Source organism: Amblyomma mixtum, chromosome 4 (genome assembly GCF_055824585.1).
Source record: "Amblyomma mixtum isolate Tamu chromosome 4, ASM5582458v1, whole genome shotgun sequence".
In the NCBI taxonomy this organism is placed as follows: domain Eukaryota; kingdom Metazoa; phylum Arthropoda; class Arachnida; order Ixodida; family Ixodidae; genus Amblyomma; species Amblyomma mixtum.
Genome location: NC_143015.1, coordinates 38,144,955 through 38,154,897, shown reverse-complemented (window position 1 = coordinate 38,154,897; position 9,943 = coordinate 38,144,955). Strand labels below are relative to the sequence as shown.

Sequence of the window (9,943 nt, the reverse complement as noted above, 5' to 3'; positions counted from 1 at the left end):
AGAGCACATATGTCGCTTGCGCTATTTCGTAATATTGCAAGATCGTGGTTTGTGGAGTCACAGCATCCTCAGAAAGCGTGTTTATGATATGCTGAAAATTCGAATGGCTGTAATTGACAGCCAGCTTGAAACCTTTAATTACAATAAGGCGCTCAACTCGAACAGTTAAAAGTTAACTATTAGAATCTAATTAACCAGCTTACTAGTTAGGCTATTGAAGGTTTTTGCAGCATCCGCCAAAAGGCACTGTTTCTTTTTAATTTGTGTTGGTTTTCCCGGAAAGACCTTGTATAGCAGTTGTCACTTACCGGTACAGGGCACACTTATGAGGCAAAAGCTTGGAGGCAAGCGAGAAAGGTACAGCTTGAATTGAGAATAACGCAGCAAGCTATAGAAAGAAAAATTATAGGTGGAACTTTAAAGGAGAGGAAGAGAGCGGACTGATCAGTGAACAAACCCGAGTTAATTGCATCCTAGAGCCGAAGTTAAGAGGATGTGGGAATGGCAGGTCATGGGAATGCCGCCGCCATTGCTATGGTCGCCATGTTGCATAGCTGTAACGAAGGGCGAGTTAAAAATACAGTAACTGCATTCATGCCGACTTATAAGGGGTACTTTCGTAGTAGAAATTAGGTCGACGTTGCAGTAGTGGTTGATGGAACAAACGCGGGTTAACGACATCCTAGTCGAAATCTAGAGGAAGAAATGTGCTTGGGCAGCGCATGTAATGCGAAGGCAAGATCACCGCTGGTCTTTAAGGGTAATGGAGTGGATTCCATGAGAAGGCAAGCGCAGTAGGGGCGACAGACAGTTAGGTGGGCTGGTGAGATTAAGTTTGCAGGAATAGGATGGTCGCAACTGGCAAAGGACAGGGTCATTTGCAGAGAGATGGGAGAGGCCTTTGCCGTGCAGTGGGTGTAGTCAGGCTGATGATGATGATCGTTGTTTGTATTGTTTTTTGTAATAAACGTGTTAGAAACCGCACTGATTTGTGTAATGACTGGCCCTAAAGTAAAAGAATATAGAGATTCTTATATAGCAGTCTCGTAGACAGATGCGAATTGGAGCGAGACAGTACTTCTAGTCTTCTTGCCCTGGCCTGTATTCGTTCCCAAGTTTAAAACAGAAAAATAAGCGCTCAAGTTAACAACAGATTATTAATGAAGAGATCTCAGAGCGCACCAGACGAATCGCAGGAATCGACGCGGCCACATCGTTTAAGCGGGCGCGTTTTTCACTAGTGCTACTAATTGTTTGAACCGCATCAGGGGAGGTAATAAAGGGCGCTTACAGGAGCGAAGAGGTCTCGGCCGCACCTCAACTTCCTCATTCGCCGGGGAAATTTTATAGACAACAACTGTTTTCAATGCCTAATATTTTTGGACAAAAATCACATTCAAAATAAGTAGCAACATTTCATCGCTGTTCTGATACTAACAAGAATTTTCGTAGCGACTGCTATTTATTGAAACAGAGGAAATGCCTACTTTGTAAAGAATTGACGGAAGTGCAACAACGAGTTTTACGTCACCGTGCAGATTTTTCCTGGCCTGTACTTCTACAAATTTAGCATATTCAGCTTATCGATCTCTCTGCTTCAGCCTGGGAGACAACTTTGCTTGATCTCTGTCGATGGATTCCACCTAGCAGCCGTGTGCCCGGTAAGCCGCCCGATCAAGAATTTGATCCTGTTCTTTAGAAGGAAACCCGTAGCAGGATTGCGTTACTCGAGAATGCGTCATTACAATGCACCGGTAGGGCGAAATTTTGTAGCGATAGCTACCCTATCAAAAAATCCAACAGTCTCTCCTTGTTGGCCCTTGAATGGCAAACAGGAATTGCTATTGGCACTCTGTTTGTCAAACAAGCCAGTAAGCCAACACCAACAGATTCCTTATTGGGCCGTGTTGGCGGAACGCGAAATTATGCCAACACCAACAGAGTGGCTTGAATTGGAAAGAAAATCCTGACTGGTACAGCTGTTGGTCAAAGACGCCAGTAAGCCAACACCAATAAGTGGCTTGATCGCAAGCAGGAAACTTGTTGGGTGAACACGCCATGTAGCCAATAGCAACGTGCAAACAGGTAAATTTGTATGCGCAGCAAAATATTGACACTGTATGCCATGAAGACAACCCGTACGGTTATTCAGTCAGCATGCTTTGCTTCGCTATTTCTATTTCGCTATTTCGCTATAAGCTATTTGAATTAGATGCGCGCTTTTTCTGGCATAGCATTGTCAGTGGTGTAGTACATCATAATGCAGCTAAGACGTGCTAACTAGCAGGCTTGTTAACCAATATTTAATAGTTAACTTTTAAACTATTACCGTTAGGCTCCTTAATTAATGAGTGGCACGTAGGCCACCGTAAGTAATGTCCATATCCGTTTTTATAATTTCGAGAACGCGATTATCCTCGGCGCTGTGGCCCAACAAATTTTGGCTATCTCGACGAGTTAGGTTCACTGGAGAGGTTGCTTTGCCTGCAAGCTTCTCAACCCGCATGTATTTTGGCGCGATGTAGGCGAAATTTGTTGGGCCACAGCGCCAAGGGTAACCGCATTTTCGAAATTTTAAAAACTGATATGGGTATTACTTACGATGGGCTACATGCCTCTCAATAATTAAGGAGCCCAACGGTAATAGTTTAAAAGTTAATTATTAAATGTTGGTTAACAAGCCTGCTAGTTAGCACGCCTTAGCTGCATTATGATGTAGTACACCACTGACAATGCTATGCCACAGAAAGCGCGCATCTAATTCAAATAGCTTATTTTTAAAAATTGCAGAAAGTCTTAGGTGAAACACCCTGTATACCAAGCGGACTGCTTTATTCTGCTCAAAGAAGCAAGGAGGAAGCACTGAGTGAGCGTTCAAAGTGTAGAGTGACTGATTTTTTTTTAAGACGCTGGTTCCGAAGTAATCTGCGAGATAGGGTGTAGCAAAGTGACCGAGGCGCCTAGGCGCCTTTCACCGCGCCTCGCAGGGTCGATGCATGGTGTCATGCATAGAATCAGTTGAAACCCTACAGCAGCCAGGTGCGGAGAGGCGCAAGCTACGAATCTCTCCGTGGGCTTCTTCGAGGCGTGCCATTATAGTGTACTAATTCTAGTACACTATTGCCATGCAACGGCCCACGCCAATTGACTGGCCACACCAACGAGCCAGCGGCCGGCACCGCTGATAAATTCCCTTCCTCGCACATAACCCGCCGGCCACTATTTTTTTACTGAAGCCTACGAAGAGAATTGCTCATTTCGTTCAGATCCACTTCACGTCCTGAAATCCGCTAAAACAATGAGACCCACGAAATAAAGATTCAAAATCCGCTAAAAAATCTGCTAGCCGCTAGACAAACATTTTTCCCGCTAAGAGGCAACAACAGTCACTTAATTTAGCGGGAAAATCGCTAAAATGGCGACACTGAATTCTGCATGTACTTCGTATGAATTTCGAAGTCGAAATAAAAAAACATAAACTATTTGAGCAAGGTTGCTTGGACATTTTGCCTTTTCGTACATAAAAGCACGCATGTATATACGAGTACAGCTATAAATTATAACAGCACGTTTTACGTGGGAAAAGTACTTGTATGGCGTGTTAGAGATGACCGAAAATGGGAAGGGGGAGCGAGTAAGAATACCCACGCACACACAATTTTGGGGGAATAAAAACGGATATATTGTGGTTACAATTCAAGTTCGCGCACTTCAAAAGGGTTCGCACTGTCTTACACGCACGTCCGCTCAGATCGCTCGCGCACCACACACTCTCGCTGCGCTTCTTGCCGCCGACGCTGATGAGTCGACGCGCCGCACTCGCGAAAACACAAAGCATCACAAACACAAACGGCGTCCTGACGGCACTCCGGACCGACCAACGCACCGAGCCACATTCACGTGAGCGCCACTCGAGGCAGGCGATGCGGTGTGCACTCTGGACCGACCGGCGAACCGAGCCAGATTCACGTGAGCCTCTTGAGTCGAGGGGACGACTGCCGCCGTCTCGACGGGAGTAGGCGCCGATGAGAAATTGCGTCGTACGATCGCTTACAGGTGGCACTATATTTTGCTGCGCATGATGCATGAAAGCCTATGCACGCCTTATAGTTTTGTCCGCGTAGTTGAGATGCGTCCATTGCCAAATCAAGGCGCGTCGCGTTGCAAACTTAGTGCGCATTTGCGGTTCGTTTTAATTGTTCCCGAAATGTTCGTCTACTGTGAGTACGTGTGTGATCATACAACTGCTGTTGTTGAACACACTAAAGTTCAGTCATTTGAACCAAAGAACGTCGCGGATTTCGATCCGGGAAAAAACTACAGCGTCTACTGGTGCGGCGACGACTTCACCGCTGGCGGTTACTACGATGCCAGAATCATACACATGACAGGTAAGTCGCCAAAAGGCCACCCATTGTATTTTTTTTTCTGCGGCTGAACAACTTTTTGCGGTATTAGGAAGGTGTATATACAAGCGCGTGCCCTAAGTATGCATGACTTCCGCACCTGTGCGCGCGCTGCTCTACGCAACGACACAACCGTCTTGAGAGCTCAAAATGGAGCACTTTCGGGGATCCATTGGCTATATTATAGATATTTGTCGCTTCGTCAAGGGCTCGTGAAAATATTTTGAGGCATGACAAGTAAACCACGCAAAGCGCGCAAGTTGAGGTCGCGGGAAGCGGCGAATGGAAAACATGTGCTCTAAAGTTTCGATTTCTCTTTTTTTTTTGTAATTCTCGTATCTTCACCTGTCTTCTAGCGAATAATTATAACGAAAGGTTGCGAAGTTCATAAAATGACTTGTTTTCTCATGCATAGTTGTCTAACATTGTCAACGAATTGCGCTTCTGATACCCCGCCGGTGCCTCCCGGTGCCGGTGCCGCCGGTTTCGCGGGTCGCGGTGCCTCGTGTATTTCGCGGGTTTCTGCTCGTGTTTTTAATTTTATTTCAGTGAGTATTGGGCTTCATGTATAAGAAAAAAATGGCTTTATTGCACACAACAAGGCTTTGTGTACTAATAATTATACACTTGTATACTTCCTTCTTAACTATTGATGTCCCGGGGAGGACTATATGAGGGTATTAGTTTTAATGACTCAGTTACTGTTGCAGCTAGCGGAGCGTAAAATCCAAATGTGAAATCAGCATACAAAGTTTTATGTAGTATGTATGTATACACATATATATATTAAATTAAGGTATATTTTATAAATAATGGTAATAGTTTTAACTGCCATCCCTGCTGAAAAAAGTTCTATGTTGCAATAAACTCATACAGTTTATCATACAAATATCATAGACTTATCATACAAATCATAGAAAATTATCATAGAAATGTCATACATTTCTATAAATCATAGTCATCATAGAGATGTCATAGAATATCATACAAATTGTATGATATATCATTCAGATTGCATGATATTCTATGATGAAGCCTCTATGAGGTTATTGCATCATATAAGTTTTTTTCGGCAGGGATGCCCTCCTTGAGGCAAAACGCTGTGGGGTACATGTTGCTATAGTGGCTCAGCCGAGCATGTGTTTCTCTGTTTTTAGTGTTTTATAATTTATTACCATACAAAGTTCTTGCCCTCAAGGCAGGACAAAAGGAGGGGATATGTGCTCAACCTCAAACACTAAAATGAAGTGTGTATGTGCTTAGAAATTGTAATCAAGCTTTTACTGCTTAAGACGTTAATTAATGTGTCTTCAACTAATTCTTGCTCAACAAAGGACATATGAATGCAGCGTGAAGTACCGCAGCTGTGCCCTCTTGGTTTGAGCATCCACCTTGCGTGCAAGCGGTGTTGGGTTCGATCCCCATACAGTGCCCCCAGGTACTCAGAGATGATGCAGTGTGTGCAAGGTTTCCCTTGGCCTGGTGTTTGGCATATGTGCGGTAAAATGCTCGAAAAATATGTCTCTAATTTCACCTTGAGTAGACGAAAATTCCTTGTGCCATGGTGCTCTTTGGACAAAGCTGCCTTTAAACCAGTAAGATCTGCAATCATCATCATCTGGTAAGCTGCATACAGTATGATTGCAGTAGACGGAGAGGAACTTGTACACAGAATTCGCGGATGCAGGTTTGTTCCATTACAATACAAAAAAATTGAACATTTTGTAAAGGTTGTGTGCATATCAGATTGGAAAAATTCAAAATAATATGCGGTGCAGCTCCATGATACATTCTTAACCTTTTATCAATGCACATTGCTTCTAACTTTCTATGTGCTGTGCAGAATCAAAGGAGGAAATGGACATCTACAATGAAAAACGACACCGAAGACCTCTTATACCACCTGAAGGGAAGAAAAGGACAAAAGGAAAGGTAAAGTCATAGCTTTTAAAGGCTGGTAATATTACTTTCAAATGGGCAGTTTTGCACTGTAAAAGTGTGTGTCTACTTGATGAACAGCTCACAAGGTGGGGCTTGTGACTGGCCTTGAAGACAGATCATTGCCTCCAGATATCCACTTCTATTTCAAGCTGTAAAATATTTGATCCTAAGTAGGTTGTCGGGCAGGTGAGTTACATTTATTGAAAACAGTGTTAAAAAATATGGACATGGGAAGAAGGTGTACACACGAAGATGAACGGACAGCTAATCTATATTCAGGGACTGCTCCACATTAAATACACTGCCTACTAGGATGCCGTGCTGACATTTAGTATGCTCCTTTCCCCACACACTCTTCCACGTGATTCCTGGCTCAACTTGGATCAGCTTGCAAGGTCAGCTGACCTTTGTGCACCAGGCTAGCAGCCTTCTTAGGGGTTGACTCTGAGTGACCAAACACAGTTCTACTGGGTCATTCCATGCCAAACACCCCAGACGTTGCACACAGCCATCTACAGTTTCTTCAAAAATATTCATGGCAAGTTATGCCAATGTGCCTAATCAAAGCCTGGAACATTTTCGTTGAAAAAATTTATTTGTGGGGTCAGTGCAGCTTGAACATTTAGAGAAGGCTTTAATAAAAACACTTATAGTCGGATACAACTTAAGTCTGCAGTGAAGCTCCGCCCATATATTTAGCCTCCGCGCAAGAATTCCTCCACGACGAAAAAGTAGTCCGTTGCTTAAACATACCTTGTTACCTATAAACAAGCTTATTGCAAGAAAAAAAATTATGAGCTTTTGAATTTTGATATGGGGATTGTTTGATAAAATCAAACATTCAAGCTGATTTCGTTTACTGTTCCGTTTACAAAAGTCAGGCTGATTTTGTTTCTGTTCCAATTGGAAAGCGGCGACTGCGGTCCAGTGTTAGCAACTGCTGTTTTTTTAAGTTGTATTCTACTATAATATTAACATTTGGAAAATAATAACATTTAGAAAAGATTAATCATCATCATCAGCCTGCCTACGCCCACTGCAGAGCAAAGGCCTCTCCCATGTCTCCCCCCACAAAAAAAATACTCTGCCTGTCGATGGAACTGCATAACCAGGCCTGAAGTGCGGCCTGATCTCGGTGACCAGAACCGACAACGCACTTCCTCACCAGAGCAGGATTTGGCCACCCTGGTGTAGTACTTGGCCAAAAACCGTAGCCGTCCAAAACCGTGCAGCCCGCTTTATTTCCTCCAACTATGACACCCGCTCTAGCATTACCAAAATAAAATTGTCTGCCGACATCGAGCCTCTCGCGCATAGGCGTATAATTGCCCGTTTATCATTATTCCATAAATTGTACTATTGTTTTCCCTCACTTCGACACTCCCTTCTGCTCCCTCCCCTCCGAACATCACGCCGTCTTTTCAACTCCATGAGCATCCTAAGACTTCATGGCTCCTCAAACGCATTTAACAAGTCATTTCTGCCTCTTGCCATTAATGAATGGAATTCACTACCCGAATTAATTGTCACTGAACGCGATGCTCTGAAATTCCGCCAAATGCTGTCATTGCACTTGAAATCCCAATGTGGGTAACTGTTGCCTTTGCGTTTTATTTTTATGTTATGATTGTTTGATATACTACTGCACCTGTCTGCCTGATTTATAAACGTGTTTTTCTTTTTTTTTTCTCTTCCCCAAGCAACGATTGTTTCACTGTATACTTTTTCTTCACTGTATACTTTTTTTCAGTTTTTTTTTCACTGTTTTACTGTACTTTTTTTGTATATGTATTTTTTTTTTGACCTAATAATGTCATTACTTGCTTCGATGTTCGCCCCCCCCCCCCTTATGTAATACCCCGCCAGGGGTCTTTAAGGGCCATTAAATGATGATGATGATGAACCTTCTGTGAACAAACCAATTAAGAGAAAAGATTAATGAAAAACAAATTTTTAGAAAACACTCCACAATTTTTTCAGTGACATTTGCGCAGATTCTGGCTTTCGGCATAAATCAGAGCGTATAGGTTTTTACGGCTCAAATCTTTTTTTTTTAATTAAAGAAATTATGAAAATGCACCATTTCTGCTGTTTTTTTATACCAACTTGCTCTCGCATATTCAGAAATAGCCGTTTGGCTTCTCTAGATGTCTAGAACTTATAACCAATGTTACAGGTGATGAAACTGTGTACATTGAAGTAAGAAAAATACTAAGGTTGCAAAAAAGTGCATTTTGAGCCAAAAACACTGGTTAATTTCACCCTGAGGTGATCCAAGTAAAAATACAAACAATGACAGGTTACATAGAACAATTTATTGCCTTTTATTTCTTACATTTTAATCGAGGTAATTTTTGTTTAAAGGGAGAAAAGAATTTTTGAAGTTGAGCTCTTGCGTCGGAAGTTGCAAGTTGCAGATATAGGAGAATTGCGACCTGCACTTGGACCTGTGAAGAGCCACATGTAGCTCGCGACCTACAGTTTGCCCCCCCCCCCCCCCTCCTCCTCCCCCTGTACTAGTGCATTGCACAACTTTCCCCATTATGCTGTGGCGTGCTGCTGTCAGGATTAATCCTGATGGATTGCATATTTTGGTGTGTTCAACAGTTCAGTAGGAAATTTTAATTGCGCCTATTCAGTTGCAGGTGACAAAGTCAGCAAAAAAGCTACGGCTTGATGTGCAGCGCCAACAGGAGCTGCAGTTGATTGAGGAGGCAGTGGTGGATGGAGCCGTCGACATGGTTCCTGTTGGATTGCACAACGAGCTGAAGCGCAAAACAGAGGCCTTGGAGATTGAACTGGCTGCGTTGAAGCAAGCAAGGGGTGACCAGCCAGCTACAGCTGAATTTGAAGCTCTTAAGGACGAAGTTGGACAGCTCCGTATTCTGAATATGGAACTGCAGCGCAGCCTTACTTCCAAGCTCTTCGATGCTGGTAAATCCTCTTGAAAAGTTAGCTTCTTTGGAGCTGTTATGTCTTGATGCAGAGCATACTTTCAGATCCATCTACAGAATCATGTGTAGTGTGAAACAATTTTTTTGTTTCCCCCACACAGACACACACTTGTAAATGTGTTGTGAAGATGGTGGGGAACAGGTACTTCTAAACTTCTGAAATCCATCATAGCTGTGTGGAGGGATGCTTGTTGCTGTCGTGATTGCTTCCTCAAATTTCCAGTTAACTCGCTGGCTATAAGTTTCCAAAAAGACAGGAAGAGGATAGGCAGCTGGTCTGTGCAAAGAACCCTCGGTGTATCATGTGCCTTTTAACTCAACGGGAGATCATTAAGCATTAAAAAAGAATTTAAAATCTTTTTTTCTTTTTTGAGGCAGGCCAGGTTTTTTCATTTATCGGAAATTTTTTTTCTGCATGTGCTCATCGCGATCAGAATATATATTGTCACGTTGTAGTGACGGCACTCCAGCGGTCAGGAAGACACCAGAAATACTTGCAAACGAAGCTCTTTATTTGGGCTGACTTGGGCGAAATTGGGTGGCCGCGACTGGGTTCGAGCCTGAATACTCAGGCTCGGTATCTGAAATCCTAACCACTAAGCAACTACAGCTAGTCCTTCTCATGAATATGTCGCAGTCTGC

The 9,943-nt window shown here is 43.1% G+C and overlaps 1 protein-coding gene across 1 annotated transcript; it reads left to right on the top strand.

Moving 5' to 3' along the window:
* The first annotated feature begins 3,868 nt into the window (after nt 1–3,868).
* LOC149346265 (uncharacterized) lies at nt 3,869–9,652 on the top strand. The gene is made up of 3 exons (XM_089586358.1): nt 3,869–4,391; nt 6,250–6,338; nt 8,987–9,652. Exons 1-3 carry the CDS (start codon nt 4,079–4,081, stop codon nt 9,293–9,295), a joined length of 711 nt encoding a protein of 236 aa, XP_089442484.1. The 5' UTR covers nt 3,869–4,078; the 3' UTR covers nt 9,296–9,652.
* The last annotated feature ends 291 nt before the right edge of the window (nt 9,653–9,943 follow it).

Excerpts from the sequence above, each read along its gene's own strand:
- LOC149346265 (XM_089586358.1), top strand. The coding sequence starts at position 4,079 with ATGATGCATGAAAGCCTATGCACGCCTTATAGTTTTGTCCGCGTAGTT. Across the intron at positions 4,392-6,249 it reads CAGAATCATACACATGACAG|AATCAAAGGAGGAAATGGAC; the intron begins GTAAGTCGCCAA and ends TGTGCTGTGCAG. Across the intron at positions 6,339-8,986 it reads AGAAAAGGACAAAAGGAAAG|TTGCAGGTGACAAAGTCAGC; the intron begins GTAAAGTCATAG and ends GCGCCTATTCAG.